General features: G+C 43.0%; 1 protein-coding gene and 1 long non-coding RNA gene across 4 annotated transcripts in view; one reads left to right on the top strand and one right to left on the bottom strand.

Annotated features, from left to right (window-relative positions):
- Positions 1 to 6,882: 6,882 nt before the first annotated feature.
- LOC147344406 (uncharacterized) lies at positions 6,883 to 10,823 on the bottom strand. Its single transcript, XR_015155315.1, has 2 exons — positions 10,538 to 10,823; positions 6,883 to 7,421 (listed from the first exon to the last, which is right to left on the bottom strand). It is a non-coding gene; the product is annotated as an uncharacterized LOC147344406 (long non-coding RNA).
- Positions 10,824 to 10,853: 30 nt separating this feature from the next.
- Positions 10,854 to 24,069, top strand: part of CACUL1 (CDK2 associated cullin domain 1) — a 70,092-nt gene continuing 56,876 nt past the window's right edge. For all 3 annotated transcript variants that reach the window (XM_086377647.1, XM_086377648.1, XM_086377649.1), the window contains exon 1: positions 10,854 to 11,458. In XM_086377647.1, the coding sequence (XP_086233773.1) occupies positions 11,101 to 11,458 (358 nt within the window). In that variant the 5' untranslated portion in view covers positions 10,854 to 11,100. The remainder of the gene's footprint in view (positions 11,459 to 24,069) is intronic.

Raw genomic sequence — 24,069 nt, 5'->3', positions numbered from 1 at the left:
TTTCTTTAAAAATTAAAATATCAATGCTCTAAAAAGTGAAAAACAAACAACTGTATATGGTTGTGTTTTGTAAGCAACAGTTCACACCAAGTATCTGTGGACAGTGCAAATACAAATACAAAAAAAAAGTAACTATTTTCTACTGAAGACTGCAATTCACTTCTATTGTTTCACTTTTCAAGTGAACCCCATCTATCTTGTCTAAATTAACACAGCAAGTAGCTCCAAGCCTATGCATTAGAACATGAAAATGGACACCTGGCACAACTGGGCAATGTTACTGTTATGCAAGAATCGATCACATTAACGCCAAGGGGAAAGGGTTTCAGAAGTTAATTAATTTGTCTTCTCTTTCAGTTAAGTGCTGCTGTTGCTCAGCTCCTCCTTGCACTCTGATACGTCACTGTCCACCATTGGTGGTGTCACCACCAACGCACAGAAACCTTCATGGCATTCAGAACTGTTGCTTGTCGTTTTGAGGATGTGGGGTTTGGAGAAGCAATTGTTGTTGTTAGATTACCAAGTTGTGTCCAACTCTTCGTGATGCCAGGGTTCCCTGTCTCTCACCATCTCCCGGAGTTTGCCCAAGTTCATGTCCATTGAATTGGTGATGTCCATTGAATCAGTGAGAAGCAATACTGAATTGCTAATTCAAACACTCTACCTTTTGGTTATCATCTATCCTGCAGGTTTCCTGATTAAGGACAGACCTCCTTGCAGCATGGAGAAGGCAATGGCACCCCACTCCAGTACTCTTGCCTGGAAAATCCCATGGCAGAGGAGCCTGGTAGGCTGAAGTCCATGGGGTCGCTAAGAGTCGGACACGACTGAGCGACTTCACTTTCACTTCCTTGCAGCAACTCTTCAACCTCATGGAGACCTCTCGTTAATAAACAACTCTCCTGGCTCTCTAGCCACCTGCCCCATCTGTCTTTATTTTCTTATGCAGCTTGAAGTTTATGACTGATTCATCTTTTTCATCACTGATCCAACTCTCCTTCCATTTCATGCATCTGACAAAACCCCAGCTTTAGAAGAATATGATCATTTACATCAATCAGTGGCATCATTCTTGAAACCTTTCTTTCCCTCACCTTCAAGCTTTAACCCAAGTCCTGTCCATTCAAGTACCAAAAGAGTCCTGCAGTCTACTACATTTTTCTTCAGCCATTACCATCCCCAAAGTCTAAGTCATCGTTACCTCTTTTAAAAAAATATTTATTATTTGGCTGCATTGGGTCTTAGTTTTGGCACTTGGGATCTTACAGACTCTCTAGTTCTGGCCCAAGGCTCTGGGCTCTGGATTGCGAGGGCTTAGTACTCACAGCCCAGAGGCTTAGTTTCTCTGTGGCATGTGGCATCTTAGTTCCCAGATCAGGGATGAAACCCATGTTCCCTGGATTGCAAGGCGGATTCTTAACTGCTGGACCACCAGAGAAGTCCCCCACCATCTTCTCTTGCCTGAAGTATTGCCATAACTCCCTAATTGGTCTCTTTTCCCACTCTTTCCTTCCCTATAAGCCACTTCCCTCAAGGTAGTGAGATGCCCCTATACAATGTAAATTACATCTTACAGCACTTCCTTATGTCTTTTCCATTCAAACAGAAATATAGACTCCTCAACAGGAGGTATAGAGCACACATGTGGCCATTTCCTTTTGTTGTTGTTGTTTTGTCGCTAAGTCATATCTGACTCTTTTGCGACCCCGGGGACTGTAGCCTGCCATGCTCCTCTGTCCATGGGATTTTCCAGGCAAGAATACTGGCATATTTTCTTGCCTGGAAATTTCCAGGCAAGAGAATATACCAATAGTATATTGGTATTCCAATTCATATATTGGAATACCAATATACTAGTACTGGAATATTGGTATTCCTTTTCTAATATTCAAGGAAATGGGTTGCCATTTCCTTCTCTAAGGGAATCTTCCTGACCCAGGTATTGAGCTCACATCTCCTGCACTGGCAGGCTTTGGTAGGCAGATTCATTACCACTGAGCCACCAGGGAAGCCCTTTCTACCTCTCCTTCATATGCCACGATCCTTCCATTCCTCTTCCCTCCACTAGAGTCTCAGTTTCTTTCTTTTAGTTCCTAGATGATGTCAAACAACTTCTGCCTGGAAAGTTGTCTCCTTAACTTGTTGACTGGCTCACTTCTACCCATCCTTTTGTCTTGGCAGAAATACTCTTTTTCAGGTCGAGTCTCTTTGGTCACCCCAAGTAAAATAACTTTCTCTGTGATGCCCTCTTACAGTGTCTGATGTTTTCCTTTATCCTGCTTGTCAGGCTTTGGTTTCTGTGGTTCATTGTTTAAATCTTGACACTTCAGAGGAAACTCCATGAGGGACAGAAACCCTTCCTGTCTGTTTACACCTGTAGCCCCAGCACAGCGCCTGAGCACAGAGATATTTGTGAATGAGGGAGTAAAAGAAATAGGCTGACAACAGGGAGCTGGTAGGGTAAGCTTTTTTCCTATAGTTTCCTTCAGCCTGGAATCCTTTCCTTTAGCCCCTAATTCATCAGCTCTACAGAAAGAATCTGCATCATTATTTTTGTTCCCCTGCTAGGATGGAATCCAGCTGAATGCAGATGCTAAAATGTAAAAGGAAGGAACAAAATCCAACATGGAAAGAAATATCGAATAGAGAATACTCCCCCGAGTGGCTACACATTTCCACTGTAAGCCGTAATCTCATTGCACAGCTATTGAGGCTTGAGTTATTTACATGCCTTTAATCCTCTTACCTTCTAATCAAGATCATTCCAATAGCTTTGCCTTTAGACTTCCAATTGCATTATGCATTCACAAGTCACTTCTTTGTCAAACGCTGTGTTGGTACCATTATAATCTCCTAGGGAGATTACAAGAAAACTATTCATTCTTCTTTATCCTAATATAGTTTATCTCTATCAAAGTTGTGTTTTCAATTTTTCCATGCTAATGCCTTCATGAAATTAATAGTGAATTTAAAATGAAATAGAAATTAAAAACAATCATCTATAGGTCCATGTGTTATCTATCACAAGCCTATCTAATTCAATTGGTTCTGACTTGACTACTTAGAAGCATGTACAGTTTGGGAGTTTTTTTCATATAAATTTTCATCTCTTCTTTTCTCTTCTTGCTCACCTCTGAGCAATTTTATCTCTTTCTAGAGGCTTCCCCGATGGCTCAGTCAGTAGAGAATCTGCCCGCGGTGCAGGAGACCCAGGTTTGATCTCTGGGTAGGGAAGATTCCCTGGAGATGGCAATCCACTCCAGTATTCTTGCCTGGGAAATCCCATCAACAGAGGAGTCCATGGGGTTGCAAAAGTCAGAGATGACTTAGCAACTAAACCACTCTACCACCAACAATGCAAGAATTAGGAGGGTTAAATAGATGGAAAGATATAAAAAAAATGGTAATAATAAGCTTTGTTTTCTTTTAGGGAAGAATGTTATCTCATCATATGGATGGTATTTTAAGAGTTTATTAAAATGAAAAAGGGCTACCAATCTAAAAATAAGATTTCAAGTAGATTTAAGGTAGTGATGTGTTTATTCATTCAAAAATATTGAACAATTGTAATGAAATACTCTGTAGGAAAGGTGACATGATGGTATCAAAGCTGCTGCTGCTGCTGCTGCTAAGTCATTTCAGTCGTGTCTGACTCTGTGCAACCCCATAGACGGCAGCCCACCAGGCTCCCCCGTCCCTGGGATTCTCCAGGCAAGAACACTGGAGTGGGTTGCCATTTCCTTCTCCAATGCATGAAAGTGAAAAGTGAAAGTGAAGTCGCTCAGTCGTGTCCGACTCTTAGTGACCCCATGGATTGCAGCCTAACAGGCTCCTCCGTCCATGGGATTTTCCAAGCAAGAGTACTGGAGTGGGTTGCCATTTCCTTCTCCAGGTATCAAAGCTATGTAAGACTAATTCTTAGTGACAAAACCTCTACACTCCCCTATTTTAACTATTTTAGATAATTAGCTACATATTTATTTTGTAATTGTCTGTCTTGATTCAAATCAATGCATACTCAATTTTGCGTGTGTGTGCATGCTAAGTCACTTCAGTCACGTCTGACTCTTTGTGACCCTGTGTACTATAGCTCCAGGCTCCTCTGTCCATGGGATTCTCCAGGCAAGAATACTGGAGTGGGTTGCTATGTCCTCCTCCAGGGGATCTTCCCAACCCAGGGGATCAAACCTGCATCTCTCATGTCTTCTGCATTGGCAGGCAGGTTCTTTACCATTAGGATCACCTGGGAAGCCCACTCAATTTTGCCTATATATATTTTTAGGGATGTGTTTACGAGGAGGAGGTAGTGAAGAGGTTGGGATGAAGTTATGTAGTGGACAGGCTCTGGGGATTAGATATCTGGGCCTGTAATGGGTATTGAATCAGTTTAAACTTCCCTACTTGACCTCAGATTTTATTCTTGTATCCCACTCTGAGTACCAGGGATGGGCCTCATTTCCCAAGAATAAATCCATGCCCTTGCAGTAAATGACTCTGGGATTTGGGTTTAAATGCTGTGTAGATTGGTTCAAGAATGAGCCAATGGGACATGGAGAAGAAGTATGCTCAGGGCTTCTGGGAAAGAACTTGCTTGCTTACAATCAATGCCTACCAGGAGCCAAAGACCCTCTTCTGGACATTGTTGGTCAAGTATCTGAGGTCTAGGGCTGTGGCAGCCAGTTTGTTGGCAGCCTAAGGATGAAGTTTGCAAACGAGAAAATCAGGTCAAAACTCAAGGCAGATAACAGAGCTGGAGACCTGACTGAAACACACCTCACCTTTGTCCCTCCTAGACTTTTATCAGTATGTTAGTCAATGAACAGCCTTGATTTTTGAGCAATTTTTACTTGAGATTTCTGTTTCTGGAAGCCAAAATAAATGTTTTAACATACAGGATCCCAACTTAAACTTTCTTAACGTTTTTATTTTTTAAACTTTGAGGTTAGGAATATTTTTCTGGTTATAAAAATAGCATTGATATGTGCTCACTGTAGAGAATATAGGGAAGATTGGAAGATAACAAAGAAGTAGATAAAAACCATCTGTAATCCCATTAGCCCTCAGATCAGATCAGTCACTCAGTCATGTCCGACTCTTTGCGACCCCATGAATCACAGCACGCCAGGCCTCCCTGTCCATCACCAACTCCCGGAGTTCACTCAGACTCATGTCCATTGAGTCAGTGATGCCATCCAGCCATCCTCTGTCGTCCCCTTCTCTTCCTACCCCCAATCCCTCCCAGCATCAGAGTCTTTTCCAATGAGTCAACTCTTCGCATCAGGTGGCCAAAGTACTGGAGTTTCAGCTTTAGCATCATTCCTTCCAAAGAAATCCCAGGGCTGATCTCTTTCAGAATGGACTGGCTGGATCTCCTTGCAGTCCAAGGGACTCTCAAGAGTCTTCTCCAACACCACAGTTCAAAAGCATCAATTCTTCAGCGCTCAGCCTTCTTCACAGTCCAATTCTCACATCCATACATGACCACAGGAGAAACCATAGCCTTGACTAGACGAACCTTTGTTGGCAAAGTGATGTCTCTGCTTTTGAATATGCTATCTAGGTTGGTCATAACTTTCCTTCCAAGGAGTAAGCGTCTTTTAATTTCATGGCTGCAGTCACCATCTGTAGTGATTTTGGAGCCCAGGAAAATAAAGTCTGACACTGTTTCCACTGTTTCCCCATCTATTTCCCATGAAGTGGTGGGACTGGATGCCATGATCTTAGCTCTCTGAATGTTGAGCTTTAAGCCAACTTTTTCACTCTCCACTTTCACTTTCAAGAGGCCTTTCAGTTCCTCTTCACTTTCTGCCATAAGGGTGGTGTCATCTGCATATCTGAGGTTATTGATATTTCTCCCGGCAATCTTGATTCCAGTTTGTGTTTCTTCCAGTCCAGCATTTCTCATGATGTACTCTGCATATAAGTTAAATAAACAGGGTGACAATATACAGCCTTGATGACTCCTTTTCCTATTTGGAACCAATCTGTTGTTCCGTGTCCAGTTCTAACTGTTGCTTCCTGACCTGCATACAAATTTCTCAAGAGGCAGATCAGGTGGTCTGGTATTCCCATCTCTTTCAGAATTTTCCACAGTTTATTGTGATCCACACAGTCAAAGGCTTTGGCATAGTCAATAAAGCAGAAATAGATGTTTTTCTGGAACTCTCTTGCTTTTTCCATGATCCAGCGGATGTTGGCAATTTGATCTCTGGTTCCTCTGCCTTTTCTAAAACCAGCTTGAACATCAGGAAGTTCACGGTTCACATATTGCTGAAGCCTGGCTTGGAGAATTTTGAGCATTACTTTCCTAGCGTGTGAGATGAGTACAATTGTGCGGTAGTTTGAGCATTCTTTGGCATTGCCTTTCTTTGGGATTGGAATGAAAACTGACCTTTTCCAGTCCTGTGGCCACTGCTGAGTTTTCCAAATTTGTGGCATATTGAGTGCAGCACTTTCACAGCATCATCTTTCAGGATTTGGACTAGTTCAACTGGAATTCCATCACCTCCACTAGCTTTGTTCATAGTGATGCTTTCTAAGGTCCACTTGACTTCACATTCCAGGATGTCTGGCTCTAGGTCAGTGATCACACCATAATGATTATCTTGGTGGTGAAGATCTTTTTTGTACTGTTCTTCTGTGTATTCTTACCACCTCTTCTTAATATCTTCTGCTTCTGTTAGGTCCATATCATTTCTGTCCTTTATCGAGCCCATCTTTACATGAAATGTTCCCTTGGTATCTCTAATTTTCTTGAAGAGACGTCTAGTCTTTCCCATTCTGTTGTTTTCCTCTATTTCTTTGCATTGATTGCTGAGGAAGACTTTCTTATCTCTCCTTGCTATTCTTTGGAACTCTGCATTCAGATGCTTATATCTTTCCTTTTCTCCTTTGCTTTTCGCTTCTCTTCTTTTTACAGCTATTTGTAAGGCCTCCCCAGACAGCCATTTTGCTTTTTTGCGTTTCTTTTCCATGGGGATGGTCTTAATCCCTGTCTCCTGTACAATGTCACGAACCTCATTCCATAGTTCATCAGGCACTCTATCAGCTCTAGTCCCTTAAATCTATTTCTCACTTCCACTGTATAATCATAAGGGATTTGATTTAGGTCATACCTGAATGTTCTAGTGGTTTTTCCTACTTTCTTCAATTTAAGTCTGAATTTGGCAATAAGGAGTTCATGAGCTGAGCCACAGTCAGCTCCTGGTCTTGTTTTTGCTGACTGTATAGAGCTTCTCCATCTTTGCCTGCAAAGAATATATAATCAATCTGATTTCGGTGTTGACCATCTGGTGATGTCCATGTGTAGAGTCTTCTCTTGTGTTGTTGGAAGAGGGTGTTTGCTATGACCAGTGCATTCTCTTGGCAAAACTGTATTAGCCTTTGCCCCGCTTCATTCTATATTCCAAGGCCAAATTTGCCTGTTACCCCAGAAAATAAAAGACAAATCAAAAATCCAAGAAAATAGATTAATGTCTGAGACTATGGCATGTTGTAGTAATCATTAATTAACCTGTGTTCTATCTGTACAGTGTTGGGTCAATGGTTGCTAGTAATGTTATTCCCCATCTCCACATCCCAGAACAAATCACCAAAGATTTTAAGTTAATACCTATTAAAATATACCAAGCTTTAGTGAAAGTGTTAGTCACTAAGTTCTGTCCGATACTTTGCCACCCCATGGACTGTAGCCCACAAGTCTCCTCTGTCCATGCAATTCTTCAGACAAGCCTACTGGAGCAGGTAGCCACTCCCTTCTCCAGTGGATTTTCCCGACCTAAGGATTGAATCCAGGGTCTCCTACATTGCAGGCAGATTCTTTATTGTTTCAGCCACCAGGGAAGCCCCAAGTGTAATATAATAATGTCTCATGTCCATAAAATCAATGTTATCAATATGTTCATTTGTTTCCCTTCAGTAGGTGGTGCTTCTTATTTATGGCAAATTGCACCCTGTCAGTAACTGCTTTGGTTGAATCATGGTTAGATTTTTCCCTAATGGTATGTTTAACCAGTTACAGCTAAGATGAATGTCTCATATTGATTATTATAGCAAAAGGGTTCTATGTTCACAAGTATGCTCAGTAAGCCTCTCTGTAGTAAGCCTTACTATTAATAGATGAAAGTTATATGCTGTGACAGTTACCATTCCCTTCAGGTCTAAATGTCTTCTTTTCATCATGATTTTCTGACCCATAAGCGGATTGGAAGACTAGAAATATGGGGGTTTACTAGCTGTCTGTTGGTAATTGATTTCTAACTGAACTATACAGTGGTCAGAGAATGTGGCTGCTATGATACCAATCCTGAGACATGTAGAGAGACTTGCTTTATGACCCAGCATGTTCAATTTTCGTAAAGTTTCACATATTCTTAAAATGAGTGTATATTCTGCAGTTGTTGAGTTATCTGTGTATACTTTAAACCAAAACTTGGTAACTGTTTTCTTCAAATCCTCTAGTCCCTTAAAGATGTTTTGGTCCATTTGATCTATATGTTAGTTCTTGTGGCTGCTGTAACAAATTAGCAGAAATAGGGGCCTTTAAACAACAGAAAGATATTCTTTCACAGTGCTGGAAGCTAGAAGTCTGAAATCATGGTTTTGGCAGGGCTGTCTTCTCTCTGGAGACTCTAGGGGAGAACTCATTCTTTGCTTCCTCCAGCTTTGGGTAGCTGTTGGCATTTGGTGTGAGAGTGTGACTGCATCACTCCAGCCTCTGCCTCTGAGGTCACACTGCCTCCTCCTCGTCTGTTTCTGTCTCAGATCTCTCTCCTTGCTCTAACTATGACACTTGCCTCTGGTTTTATGTTCCACCTGGATAATCCTAGGGCTTCCCTGGTAGCTCAGACTGTAAAGAATCTGCCTGCAAAGCAGGAGATCTGGGTTCAATCCCTGGGTTGGGAAGATCCCCTAGAGAAAGGAATGGCAACCCACTTCCTGGATAATCCAGGAAGCTCTCATCTCAAGATCTTTAATTACCTATGCAAAGAACTTGTTTCCAAATAAAGTAACATTTACAGGTTCAGAGATATCTTTTGGGGGAGCTACTATTCAACCCATTGCAAACTGTTAAATCACCTATTTCGATGGCAGATTTCTCTTTCTTCTTGCACTTCTGTCAACTTTTGCTTTATGTATTTTGTGCCCATATTATTAGACACATATTTATGATTCTCTTATCTTGTGTACTGAGCGTTTTTTTACCTAGCCACACCCACCACCTCAAAAGTCTAGTAATGACAAACTATCCTTTGTTGCCTGAAAAAACTATAATTTCTCTTTCCTCTCACATTCTTTTCTTGCTGGGCTTATAATTCTAAGGTTACAATCCCCGCCCCCAGCGCATTTCACTGTGAAAATTGTCTTTTTTTCTTTTCCATATTCCCCAAATGTCCCAGGGCCAGGGAATCAAAATCCTGTGCTGATTCAAAAAATATATGCCCTTAATGAATATGAGCCAGCATTTTCTGAAATTAAACCATTCTAAGTGCTCACTGGGCCTCCCTGGTGGTACAGTGGTAAAGAACCTGCTTGCCAATGCAGGAGACATGAGTTCAGTCCTTGGGTCAAGAAGATCCCATGGAGAAGGAAATGGCAACCCACTTCAGTAGTCTCGCCTGGGAAATCCCATGGACAGAGGAATCTGATCGGCTACAGTCCATGGGGTTGCCAAAGGGTCAGACATGACTTAATGACTAAAAAAACAACAAGTGGTCAAAATGCTTCATTAAGTATAGTGCAGAATACGCTGGGAAAATACGTGTAGAGAAGCTGAAATAAATGTGGACACAAGTTTATCAGAGACAACTTCTCAGTGGCTGAAGTGATTTACGTAACTTCAAACTAATTACATATCTGTGGAAATAAAGATTGATTATTTGCTAGCTTAAAGTAATTAAGGGTTTTTCTAGACAACTTTTCACCAGCAGCGAGAATGAGCGCCACAATAAACAACTGTAACCACATTCTCACACAATATACTGCTATTACTATAATCTGAAAATGCAGAGGAATCGAAGAAATTATAACAGAGTTACATAATGTTTCTTCTTTGTCCCTCAAAACTCTCATAATCTCAAATTTGTAGTTAAGATTTGTGAAACAGCATACACAAAGTGTCATTTTTAAGTTTAAAGTTTCTGGCCTCAGTGTATGGAGGAATTAGGAACTTAAAAAATCCTTGATTAGCTCAAATACACTTAGTATTTTTAGTCACTGCTGCTTCGCCTGTTATTCACCAGGTTGAGGGTTTGGGACGGGTCTGCTGAGGGTCATCAGCGATTCGGCCAAGGGCCGCCCTTGGGTGGTCCCAACCCATTTATAATGTTCGACCTGGACCCTCTACTGCCCACCAAGGTTACGTGATCAAGAAAAAGTCGGAAATCCAAGGCCCTCTGTGGTCCGAAGACCCGATAAATCGGGGGAGCGGAAGAAAAACACGGCCGAAAGGGGAAGCCCGGGTCACATCGACCGCCAGGCCAGGCTCTGGACACATCTTCAGTCACAAACTCAGCTGCCCGTCGTCCTGGTAACCAACCTGAGAAAGCGCATGCGCAACTCCTCTCCCTTATCACGTGAGTCCGGGCACGGGGCGGGGCCGGAGCCGGCTACCCGGGAACTGGGTCGCCCAGCGCCTGCCTCTCTGCGCGCGACCAGTCGAGGCGGGGCGAACCTCTGTTTTCCCGCCTGGTGGTGGCTCACAGCTCCCGCCCCTTTTCGCTCCGCTTTCCGGAGGCTTGGTTCCTCGCACCACGTGCCCTCCTGGCCGCTCCTCCCCCGCTGCCCGCCCTTTCCCCAACTGCCTGTTGGAAGCTGCTGTAAAATGTCGTGAGGGGCGCTCCCGCTTTACGGCTGCCTCTCCCCAGAGTGGAACCCGGGAGCGCCCACCGCCGTCAGCCCTGTCTGCAAAGAGGCGTCCCGGCGGAGACTGAGAGACCCGAGGCGCGCCGCTGCCCCTCCCTTCCGCGCCCGCTCCGGCCCTCGGCGATGTGAGGCTCGAGGAGGCTGCGGTGCCCGCCCCCTACCCCGGCTCGGCCCGGCCCGGGGTTGAGACGGGCAGCAGGTGCCTGTGAAGGCGGGCGGGTGCTGGGGGCCTACAGGATGGAGGAAAGCATGGAAGAGGAGGAGGGGGGCAGCTACGAGGCGATGATGGACGACCAGAACCACAACAACTGGGAGGCCGCCGTGGAGGGCTTCCGGCAGCCCCCGCCACCCCCGCCTTCTATCCCAGCCCCTGCCCGAGAGACTCCCGGCGGTCAGCTGCTGGCGATGCCTGCGGTCTCCGTGGACAGGAAAGGCCCCAAGGAGGGGCTTCCGATGGGGCCACCGCCGCCGCCGCCGGAGGCCAATGGGGTGATCATGATGTTGAAGAGCGGCGACGCGGCCTCCGTGGCCAAGGCGGCCCCCGCCCCCACCCCCGGCTCCACCATCAACATCAACACCTCCACCTCCAAGTTCTGTGAGTCCAGCCTTTCACCAGAAGCCTTGGCTTTTTCCTCCTCCCCACGCGGACGCCGAATCCGTCCCTCTCGGCCAGCCCTTCTTCCTTTGTTTCAGGCCCGGGTCTCCTCTTCCCCACCTCCTCGCGTCCCTCCCTCCCTCCCTTCCCGGTTTGGTGTCGGTGGGCCGGCGCCGGAGCGGCCCTGGCTTCTTGTATTACCTGGCCTATAAAAGAGCAGCCGGGGTTAAACGCACGCAGCCCCGAATTCTCCTGCAGACGCGATCCATATCACGACTGGCTCGCTCTCAACGTTAGGAAGCTCTTTTCTTCTCCGTTCCCCCTTAAGTTTTACCCTCAAACGTGAAGGAAAAGTATAAGGTTGCCCGGGTTTCGTTAGGGAGAGGCCTTCAGTCTTTTTGTTTTTTTTTGCAGCCAGGGGAAAAAAAATCTGGCCACTGTGTTTCTGCGCTTTTAGCCAGCCTGCTTTAAGCAAGTCAGGAATTAGAAAGTTGACCTGTATCTGCGCTTCGTTCTTTCCCGTCTCCAGTGCACGCCTTCTGCATCCTCATAGGGAAAATGTATGAGTTGCTTCTTGAGTTAACACCAGTACAGTGGGAGCTACGACATCCGTTTTGAAGCTAATACTGTATAAAATTATTTTTCAAAGCCTACACTCATAAGAATAAGCCATTCGGTATGTGTCCAAGTCCAAGGTTGTGTTGAATGTTGAACTTTATGTTAGTGATCCCCCTTAACGCTCAATTGCAGGGAGAAAGATTTAAAATCAAAATCTTTTCTGTACCTGAAACTGTCCCCAGCCAGGGATGTATGCTTCCACAGCTAGAAAAAAAAAAGTGCTTCTGCTTTAAGCGAGTTTTTTGGGGGGCTGGTGGTGGTGGAAATCGATCGCCACAGCCAGATTTTTTCCCCTCCTATTAATAACTACAAGTTTTGAATGGCATCTGGTAAAGCAACTGGAGATTTTATTTCTAGTTGCTAATTTTATCAAGCTGTACCAGTAATTGTCCAAGTAGCTGTGCAGAGAAAGTGCCTTGGTTCAGGTACCTAGTGGTAGCCTTACATATTTTGGGGGAACAAGCACATTACCTTATTTATTTGCCTTCAACATAGAGACATTCATATGTAGTTAGGGTTGATAAGATTTGTCTAGTTTTATTTTTATTGTGAATAGGAGAGAAAACTGTTTATAGTGTATAGTTTCTGTGTTGAAGTCTATGTAGTGAAACCAGATCTGAGACAGAGTGGCAGGGTGACTTATCTAAATGTTGAAGGAAGCTTGCCTCAGTGCTTTTACCAAGTTCATTTCAAGAGTTCCAAAAAAAAAAAAACAAAACAGCCTACAGTTAAGAGCAGAAATCAGTGAAATTAGGAAGGAAAGAAAGATTGGCCAAACTGAAAGATGTTTTGAAGGTAAATAAGCTAAACAGACCTCTGATTTTAAAAAGATGCTGATAAAATAAGTGATAAATGGGAAACGGCTACAAACGTGAGATGTTTAAAAAATAATTTTTAATTTATAATTTATAAATTTGAAAGCCTGGAGGAAATGTATAAATTCTTAGAAAACTATAAGCTATGAAGGTTGGTATCAGAAGAAATAGATAGCTTGAGCTGACTAATAAATATTTAATAAACAATGGCAAAACCTCCCCTTTCAGGAAAACCCTGTATGAAGATAATCTTACCGAGTTGCAATGAATTTTTAAATGAAAATTTCTTTTTAAAGGTTTTTCTGGAATAGGGGGGGAAAAAAAAAGATGCCAAGCTCACTTTATAAAGTTAGTAAAGTCTTGATTTCAAAACTAGTTGAGGTCAATGTGAGAAAGTTATACATATGAGAATACATATACAATATGAGAAAGTATAAACAAAAAATCCTGCATAGAATACTGGCTCATCAAATCCAACAATGTGTTGAAAGAATCTTGATCCATAGAGTTTGTTTTAAGAATGTAAATATGGTTCAACATCTGTTTAGCTGTTAATGTAATTTGTCTCATTAATAGACTGAAGGAGAAAAGTCATCAATTATTTCTATACTATAAAATCATTTGATAAGATCCAGCACCGATATATGATAAAAAATCTTAACAAGCTTTGAATACAAGATAACTAGATAATGGTCGTTACCAAAAACCTACAGCAAATAATAATAAAGAAATTTTAGATACCCTTACTTTAAGATCAGTAACAAGATGAGGATGCCGTTGTATCACTGTTGGTATTTAACATAAGGAGGTCTTGACTGACACTACAGAAGGAAAAATAAAAAGTCTAAGAACAAGAAGGAAAGCAAGAAAACTCATTATTTGCAGATAATATTACTTATCTAGAATAACCATTAGAATCAAGAGAGAAACTGTTGAAACTAGTAAGAGTTTAGCAGGCTTACTGCTTTTAAAATCAACCTACAGAAATTAGTAGTATTTAGTACACTAGCAATAAGCAATCAGTAAGGTAATCAAAGATAAATATTGTATACAATAATGGGAACAAACTAGTCTCTAGGAATGAACCTAAGAACACATAAGATCTTTAAGGAGAGAACTTGACTAAGGAGCCAGAAATGTGTTCTCAGTTGCACAGTCGAGTTTAACTATTTGCAACCCCATGGACTGTAATGTAGCCCACTGGGCTCCTCTGTCCATGGAATTTCCCAGGCAAGAATACTGGAGTGGGTTGCCATTTCCTACTCTAGAGGATATTATTCCCCACTCAGGGATCAAATCCACATCTCTTACATCTCCTTCATTGTCAGGCAGATTCCCATTTTAATCTGTAAGTTTGATTAAACTGCCGTCAAAATTCCAGTCGTTTTTTCTGACAAACTCCATAACCTAGATCTAAAATTTATATGACAGGTAGGATAAAGTCTGAATAGCTAAATCAGTCTTGAAGATTTGCTTTGGTCGGGGCTTGACTTATCAGAAGTTAAGATTCTGTTTCAAAACTATAGTAATAAAAACTAGTAGGAATGTGAGAACATAGACTGAGGGGGACAAATTAGAGAGCAGAAAGTTAACCTATAAATGTTTAGGAACTTAAGGGTGTTATCATAAATCATCGGAGAAAGTCATGTAGCTCAGAAGAGTGACTCAACTGTATGGGAAAAAAAACAATATAACACCACAGATGGGATGAATTATAGATAATTAGAGATTTAAGTGTGAAAGGAAAAGTTAGAAAATTAATGGAAGACAATGTTGAAGACACTCTTTCCCTCGGGACAGGGAAGGGCATCTTAAAGCTGCTAAGACTTAAACAGAGGTGAAAAAATGATAACTTTGTAGAAAAAAATGAAAGATTTTTCTTTCAGTGACAGAGAGATGAAAGAATTAGAGAAGATATTTGCAGTGCCTAATATTGCCAAGGGCTCTACCTTGGAATTTATTCACCTTTTGCTTGTTCACGGAAGTATTTTTTTACCTTCATTTTCTAAGGATATTTTTGCTGGAGATACAATTCTAGATTGATGGTCTTGTATTGCCTTGTTTTTCCTTTCAGTACTTTAAATATGTCTTTCCTTTGTCTTTCATCCTCCATTATTTCTCATAATAAATCTGTGAATATTCTACTTCCCTCTCTATGTAATGTGTCCTTTTTTTTTTTCTGGCTCTCTTTAAGATTTTCATTTTATCTTTCACTATATCAAATTGAGTTTGATTGTGTGTTCCTTGGGGGTAGAGTTTTCTTTAGGTTTATTCTTTTTAGTGTTCTTTGAGCTTAGGGTTCTGGAATTTGTCCAGTTTGGAACATTATCGTTCAGAATGACTGCGCAGTGCCCCTCAGTCGCACATGTTAGGTACGCTAAATCACTGAGTTTCTGTTCATTATCTTTTTCAGCTTTTTCACCCCACTTTGTGCTTCACTTCAGATAGTTTCTATTGCTGTGTTGTCTTTGCTGTTTAATTTGTTGTTAGTTCAAGTCTGCTCTTGATCAGCAGGAGTTCCAACTGTTTTTAACATAGGCTGTCATTGGATCCAGGTTTCAGTCAGTTAACTGAGCGAATTGTTATAATTATGTCTAGTTTCTTGAGATATTACAATGAATCTTCAGTTAGTGTATTCCTTTTGATAACTTAAGTCTCATCTAAAGTTATATTTTAGTCTTTAGAATTCTTAAAAAGTCTTCCGAAAGTCTACGTAGGCCTATGTAGAGGTATTATGGGTTATGTACCAAACCATTGCAATAAAGTGAACCACGTGAATATTTTAGTTTCCCCATTGCCTATAAAAGTTATATTTACAGTATAGTATAGTCTGTTAAGTGTGCAATAGCATTATGTCTAAGAAACAACAAACATAACAATTAAAAATACTTTATTGCTAAAAAAATGTTAAATATCATCTGAGCCTTTAACAAGTCATAATCTTTTTGCTGGTAGAGAGTTTGCAATATTTTGAGAATTACCACAATGCGACAGAGACGCAAAGTGAGCAAATACTGTTGGAAAAACGGCACCAGTAGACTTGGCTGACTTTTAGAGTTGCCACAAAACTTGAGCTTGTAAGACGTCCAGTATCTGCAAAGTGCAGTAAAACAAAGCACAATAAGATGAGTTACGTTTTAACTACTGTGCGTCTAGTTTTTTTGGAGTGAAAAAAAAACTGGCTCCTGTTTGTTTGGATTTGGTGCTTGTTCCCCTGGGGAAATGTAATTTAGTTGGAGGTGTATTTCCAGGTAGTATTGTGGAAGGGGCTTCTGCCAAGTGAAGATCAGCCTCATGTTGGGGAGAAGGGGTCCTCCTCTCTGTGAGTGCTTTGAGGTCAGAATTCTCAGGTTGATAAAACACCAAACTGACCCCATTTCAGGTCTCAGAGTCCTACCATTTCACAATCAGTGTCCTAACTTTTACTTAAGAGATCTGTCTAGAATTTGAATTTTTATTTGGTAATTCTGTAATTTGCAGAATCATTCTGTTTCTCATTTTTAGCTCTATCAACCCTTGCCTTTAAGCATTAAAGGGCATTTTTTTTTTTGCAATCGTGGATGTTCTTTGGCCCTCGGTTTACTAAGCTAAATATTTTTTTAAAGCATTCACCTGTCATCAGAGTCAGCCCACTCCAGTTCTCGTCTTTCTTGTTTCCATCCTGACAGCCGCAGCAGCCTGCCATGTGTTTTCTTCAAGAAGACCTTTATCCCAGGTAGCTGCAGGTGATAGGTTTTTCTTTGCCGCTCCATGTCATCTAGTGTTAGCGTTATGTTATCTAATGGTAGCAATGCCCATCATTGCCTTTAAATCCAATTAGATTGGCAAACCAAAGTCAGCTTCCTAACTTGAGTCTGTGTCCTGTAACTCCTCTGGTACCAAATACTTCATCAACCACAGTTCAGTCCAAGAAAACAGTAGGTATCTAAAGCAACAGGAGATTTAATAGCAAAAACCAGGTCCTTTGCAAATTGTCGGATAGGTTGGAGACATGCAGTCAGTGAGGCTCTCCACTGGCCGCACTCCCCAGGGCAGGCTGCTGTTGCTGCCACCACCGGCGTTCTTGAATCATCACAGTTGCCTCCCTCGTCCTTGAAGTTGGTGACCAGATGCTGAAACTCAGAGTTTGGCTGCCACAAACTCTGACATCTCTAACCTTGTTTGCCAGAGCCACCAGCCACAATAATCTGTCCTTTGCCTCACTTCCCCCTTCCAAATCTCATTCAGATGTGTCTGACTGATGGAATGTAATTTGGGAAGTGAAATTATTTACTTCAGTTTTTCATTGCACGTTAGTCAGCTTTCTATAACACTAACCCCCGAATTTTAGAAGCTTGTGGAACAGTAAAGATTTATTTCTTGGTCATGTTATGTTCCTGGCTGACAGCTGGCTGTCACTCTTCACACGTCATCTCATTCTGAGGCACACCTCTCTTCTGGGTCTTGTCACTCTTGGCGGAGGCAAAGGGAAGAGAGTGGACGGCAGTACCCAATGGCTTTGAAAGCCTCTGCTCAGATGTAGCATATGTCACATCTGTTTATATTCCAAATGTACTAAATAGGCTAGAATGGTTCCCTGTCTGAATGGTTTGGGGCTGCGGGCAGGTGGAACTGAGTGTGAGGATAAAAGGCAGTGAAGGGGTAGATGGAAGGAGGTGGCTGGGAGGGATTTTGCATTGACTGATGATCTTGTGTCATGATCTCAGGAGAACTATGAGCACAGTACACCAGAAGCTTCTCCAGATAAATGAAATCTTCACAGTATTTTTAATTGAACTTAATGAGATCACTTTTTAAAATTAGTGATTCAGAAGTCTGTTAAAATTGACTTCTGAATTTAGTGAAAGTGTTAACCGATTTTAGTAAATCCTGAGTAAAGTTGCTCTTTATCTGATCAAGTCCTATCTGTCAGTTTCCAGGTTGATTCTTTTCCAAGTGGATCAGCTAATGTATTCAGGCCCTACAGTATGCACTGTTTGTGGCATCGGTGGTGGTGGTTTGGTGTCTTCTCACTGTCTGTCTTAGTGCAGTTGGTGGTGGTTTAGTTGTTCAGTCGTGTCTGACTCTTGCGACCCCCATGGACTATAGCTTGCCAGGCTCCTCTGTCCATGGGATTCTGCAGGCAAGAATACTGGAGTGGGTTGCCATTTCCTTCTCCAGAGCAGCAAACATCACTGTGATATCAACCGATTGTCCAAATTTCAGGATCTCATTGGGGATCTTGTCTTGCCTTTATTTATTTATTTGTACAGGCGCAGGGTTCCCATTGCTGCGTGTGGGCGTTCTCTAGTTGAGGTGACCCGGGCTACTCTTCATTGCGGGGTGTGGGTTTCTCACTGTGGCGACTTCTCCTGCTGTGGAGCACGGGCTCTAGGCGTGAGAGTTTCAATAGTTGCTGCCCGTGGGCTCAGTAGTTGTGGCTTGTGAATTCGCGAGCACAGGCTCAGTAGTTGTGGCCTGTAGGCTTAGTTTCTCCCGGGCATGTGGGATCCTCCCGTACCAGGGATTGAACCCATGTCTCCTGCATTGGCAGATGGATTCTTAACCACTGGGCCACCAGGGAGGTCCCTTGTCTTGCTATTTTTTGGTGTAAATTGCACAAGTGACATTGATGAAACTGTAAGAGAAATCCATTAATATTTATGTAAGGCTCAGTCCCAAATCCTTCAAGAAAATGAGTATTGTTTAGTTCCTCTTTAAAAACAGTAACTCTGTAAGCTGCAGACCATATATTGATATAATCACATTGTAAACTTAAAAGCTATATAAAAAGTTATTTTGGGTATTCTTTGGTAATATGTCTTGGCAGAGCAAACTGGCCTTTCGTATTTTTTTCATCGTTTGTAGTTATTTGGCTGTTAACCTCCACAGATAGAGGAGGAGTAATTTGTAGTTGCAGGTGTGCTGTCTAGGATGGCATTTTATCTAACAGATATTTTTTGTCTTCTGTATGCCAAGGTAATATTTTAGCCTCTCTTGATGAATGAGACAGAATTTAGCATGGAGGTTGATGGACAGATGATTGTGATATGTTATAATTAAATGCTGTAGTAAAGTTATGTATGTCCATGGTAGCACAGAGGGAAAAAGAATCTTTGAAAATGAACATTTTGTTGGGAGGACTGAGGTGGCAGGGTTGGGCTCGAAAAGACTTCCTTTGCAGAGACAGAAGCCTGTGTGGAAGACTCAGTTGAAATTATTGTAGGAAGGCAATGGCACCCCACTCCAGTACTCTTGCTTGGAAAATCCCATGGACGGAGGAGCCTGTTAGGCTGCAATCCATGGGGTCGCTAAGAGTCAGACACGACTGAGCGACTTCACTTTCACTTTTCACTTTCATGCATTGGAGAAGGAATTGGCAACCCACTCCAGTGTTCTTGCCTGGAGAATCCCAGGGACGGGGGAGCCTGGTGGGCTGCCGTCTGTGGGGTTGCACAGAGTCGGACATGACTGAAGCGACTTAGCAGCAGCAGCAGCAGCAGCAGCAGCAGGGTGTGAGGAGGGAGTGGCACAAGTTAAACCTAGATAGAAAGGTCTAGATGCAAAGGGCATGCCAGGTTAGGGGTGGAATTCTCTTCTGTGGGAACAGGAGCCACAGGGAGTCACCTTGGTAAAATTTGTCTTAGCATGTTCGATTAGAAAAGAGAGTAAATGGAAACAGAGATTGGTTAGGGGCTTGTAATGACAAGAGATGTGACAGCCTGAGCAAATTAAGGATTGGAACAGAGGCGATTTCAGATTTTGGAAATATCTAGGGACTTGTTCAGTCTCAAAAGTTGTGTCCGACTCTTTGCGACTCTATGAACTGCAGCATGCCAAGCTTCCCTGTCCTTCACTATCTCCCTGAGTTTGCTCAAATTCATGTCCATTGAGTCAGTGATGCTGTCTAACCATCTCATCCTCTGTCATCCCCTTCTCCTTTTGCCTTCAATCTTCCCCAGCATCAGGGTCTTTTTAATGAGTTGGCTCTTCACATCAGGTGGCCAAAGTATTAGAGCTAAAGCAACCGTCCTTCCAGTGAATATTCAGGGTTGATTTTCTTTACGGTGGACTGGTTTGATCTCCTTGCTGTCCAAGGGATTCTTAAGAGTCTTCTCCAGCCCCACGGTTTGAAAGCATTTGGGGACTATCAGATCAGATCAGTTGCTCAGTCATTTCCGACTCTTTGTGACCCCATGAATCGCAGCACGCCAGGCCTCCCTGTCCATCACCAACTCCCGGAGTTCACCCAGACTCATGTCCATCGAGTCAGTGATGCCATCCAGCCATCTCATCCTTTGTCGTCCCCTTCTCCTCCTGCCCCCAATCCCTCCCAGCATCAGAGTCTTTTCCAGTGAGTCAACTCTTCGAATGAGGTGGCCAAAGTACTGGAGTTTCAGCTTTAGCATCATTCCTTCCAAAGAAATCCCAGGGCTGATCTCCTTCAGAATGGAGTGGTCCGATCTCCTTACAATCCAAGGGACTCTCAAGAGTCTTCTCCAACACCTCAGTTCAAAAGCATCAATTCTTTGGCGCTCAGCCTTCTTCACAGTCTAACTCTCACATCCCTACATGACCATAGGAAAAACCATAGCCTTGACTAGACAGACCTTTGTTGGCAAAGTAATGTCTCTGCTTTTCAATATGCTATTTAGGTTGGTCATAACCTTCCTTCCAAGGAGTAAGTGTCTTTTAATTTCATGGCTGCAGTCACCATCTGTAGTGATTTTGGAGCCCAGAAAAATAAAGTCTGACACTGTTTCCACTGTTTCCCCATCTATTTCCCATGAAGTGGTGGGACCGGATGCCATGATCTTCGTTTTCTGAATGTTGAGCTTTAAGCCAACTTTTTCACTCTCCTCTTTCACTTTTCATCAAGAGGCTTTTTAGTTCCTTTTCACTTTCTGCCATAAGGGTGGTGTCATCTGCATATCTGAGGTTATTGATATTTCTCCTGGCAATCTTGATTCCAGCCTGTGCTTCTTCCAGTCCAGCATTTCTCATGATGTACTCTGCATAGAAGTTAAATAAGCAGGGTGACAATATATAGCCTTAATGTACTCCTTTTCCTATTTGGAACCAGTCTGTTGTTCCATGTCCAGTTCTAACTGTTGCTTCCTGACCTGCATACAGATTTCTCAAGAGGCAGATCAGGTGGTCTGGTATTCTCATCTCTTTCAGAATTTTCCACAGTTTATTGTGATCCACACAGTCAAAGGCTTTGGCATAGTCAATAAAGCAGAAATAGATGTTTTTCTGGCACTCTCTTGCTTTTTCCATGATCCAGCGGATGTTGGCAATTTGATCTCTGGTTCCTCTGCCTTTTCTAAAACCAGCTTGAACATCAGGAAGTTCATGGTTCACATATTGCTGAAGCCTGGCTTGGATAATTTTGAGCATTACTTTCCTAGCGTGTGAGATGAGTGCAGTTGTGCGGTAGTTTGAAAGCATTTGGGGACTATAGTCTATAAAATTTGGGGGTGAAGAAGGGAGGATATGGATAAGGAAGGAGTATGGGTAGGGGTGTATGTGTATGTGTCTCTTTTAAGTTATCTGTGGGACATTTGGGTGGAGAGATCCGTTGGCAGTGGGTTAGCTGAGCGTTCTCATTTCTTGTGCTTTAGAATATTGGAAGTACTGAAACAAAAGTTTAATTTCTGTTCAGTTTGGGTGGTTTCTATTGTCATCTTCCCGGATTACCAATCCGTTACTCTGTTTTACCTAATCTACTGTCGATTGCCTCTAGTGCATTTTTAATTTCAGTTACTGTATTCTTAGGGTCTGTTTGATTCTCAGTATTTTCTAACTATTTTAAAACCTTCGGATCAGTCGCTCAGTTGTGTCTGACTCCTCGTGACCCCATGGACTGCAGCACGCCAGGTTTCCCTGTCCATCACCAACTCCCGGAGCTTGCTCAAACTCATGTCCATGAGTTGGTGATGCCATCCAACCATCTCATCCTCTGTCATCCCTTTTTCCTCCTGCCTTCAGTCTTTCCCAGCATCAGGGTCTTTTCAAATGAGTCAGTTCTTTGCATCCGGTGGCCCAAGTATTGGAGCTTCAGGTTCAGCATCAGTCCTTCCAGTGAATATTCAGGACTGATTTCCTTTAGGATGGACTGGTTGGATCTCCTTGCAGTCCAAGGGACTCTCAAGAGTCTTCTTCAACACCACAGTTCTTTTGCCTTCAGCTTTCTTTATGGTCCAACTCTCACATCCATATATGACTACTGGAAAAATCATAGCTTTGATTAGATGGACCTTTGTTGGCAAAGTAATGTTTCTGCTTTTTAATATGCTGTCTAGGTGGTCATAGCTTTTCTTCCAAGGAGTAAGCATCTTTTAAATTCTTGGCACAGTCACCGTCTGCAGTGATTTTGGAGCCTAAGAAAATAAAGCCTCTCATTGTTTCCATTGTTTCCCCATCTATTTGCCATGAAGTGATGGGACCAGATGCCATGATATTTGTTTTTTGAACGTTGAGTTTTATTTAAGCCAACTATTTCACTCTCCTCTTTCACTTTCATCAAGAGGCTCTTTAGTTCCTCTTCACTGTCTGCCATAAGGGTGGTGTCATCTGCATATCTGAGGTTATTGATATTTCTCCCAGCAATCTGGTGGCCCAGATGGGGAAGTGTCTGCCTACAATGCAGGAGACCCAGGTTCGATCCCTGGGTTGGGAAGATCCTCTGGAGAAGGAAATGGCAACCCATTCCAGTACTCTCGCCCGGAAAATCCCATGGACGGAGGAGCATGGTAGGCTACAGTCCACAGGGTCGTAAAGAGTCGGACACCACTGAGCGACTTCACTTTCACTTTCTTTCCTGGCAGTCTTGATTCCAGCTTGTGCTTCCTCCAGCCCAGCGTTTCTCATGATGTACTCTGCCTGCATAGAAGTTAAATAAGCAGGGTGACAGTATACAGCCTTGAAATCCTCCTTTCCCAGTTTGGAATTTAAAATCTTACCATGTTTATCCATTCTTCTGAGTTAGGAAGCATCCTTATGATCATTACCCTGAACTCTGTTGAGTAGACTGTGTACCTCCACTTCATCTAGTTCTTTTTCTGAGGTTTTGTCTTGTGTCTTTGGCGCATGTTCCTCTGCTCATTTGTCCAGTTCACCGTGTTAGGTGGGTTGGTTGCATTTCCCTGTCTTGGAGCGATGGCCTCATGTGGGAGACATCCTGTGGGTCCCAGCAGCACACACTTGCTGGTCGCCGAGTCACATGTTCTGGGGCGCCCCTGTAGGTTGCCTGCGCCCTTCTCTTATGGTGGGGCTTCTGTGGTTGGTGCGCTGGTGGGTAGCACTGGCCCCCAGCCTGGCTGTGAAGCCTGCTGGAGGGTGAAGTAGGCTTCTCTGCCTGGCCTTGGGCCTGGGGCTTGCCTGCTGGTGGGCGGGTAAGCCTCAAGCAATGATAAGCTAGGGGAGAATTCCGAAGTGTCACTTGCCAGGGCTGTGTTACCTTGGTAGAAGGGGCGCCCTCAAATGGCTGCTGCCAGCATCTCCACCCCCAGGGGGAGTCCGGTTTGCCTCCTGCCTCTCCAGGGGGCTCTCCAGGATCAGCAAGTGGGTAGGCTCTCCTGGACACAAGCCCTGCTGCTTTTCAAAGCCAGAGGTTCTGGGGCTCGTCTTCCTGGTGCAGGAGCCCTGGGTAGGAGAGCCTGAGGTGGGCTCAGGAGCCTCACTCCTTGGAGAGAACGTCTGTGATTGTGATATTCCTCGCATTTGTGAATCCCTGACCTGGAATTGTGAGTCCTGAGTGTACCGTGTCTCCTCTTACTTGGGTCGTTGTGATTCCTTCTTTAGGTATGTAGCTGTGGAGTAGCTTTTCTGCTAGTTTTTGGGCCGTTCTCCTAGATAGCTTCTCTGTAAGGAGCTGTAATTTTGGTGTTTCCATGGCAGAAGGGATGAATTCAGGATTTTTCTACTCTGCTGTCTTGGCCACCCCACTTCATGTCTTCCTTTTTACCGGTATATTCCTGTGTGTGTGTGTGTGTGTGTATAAAACATATTTTCTAGCAAACTTGTGAGAAAAATGTGTATGGCTAATAGTTTCAGGTGTTGAATATATAAAAATGCTCCTTCATATTCAATTAACACTTTGGGTTGAGAATTCTTACGTAAATCATTTTTAAACTGTTGCTTCCTTTACTTATAAGTTTGCACTGTTACAGTGGAGAATTTAGGTACAATTTTTAT

This window comes from Bos grunniens, chromosome 26 (genome assembly GCF_055505025.1).
Source record: "Bos grunniens cultivar Pamir isolate PY7600 chromosome 26, Bosgru_T2T1.0, whole genome shotgun sequence".
Classification (NCBI taxonomy): domain Eukaryota; kingdom Metazoa; phylum Chordata; class Mammalia; order Artiodactyla; family Bovidae; genus Bos; species Bos grunniens.
The sequence above is the reverse complement of the archived record's forward strand: the minus strand, read 5'-3'. Positions and strand labels throughout refer to the sequence as shown.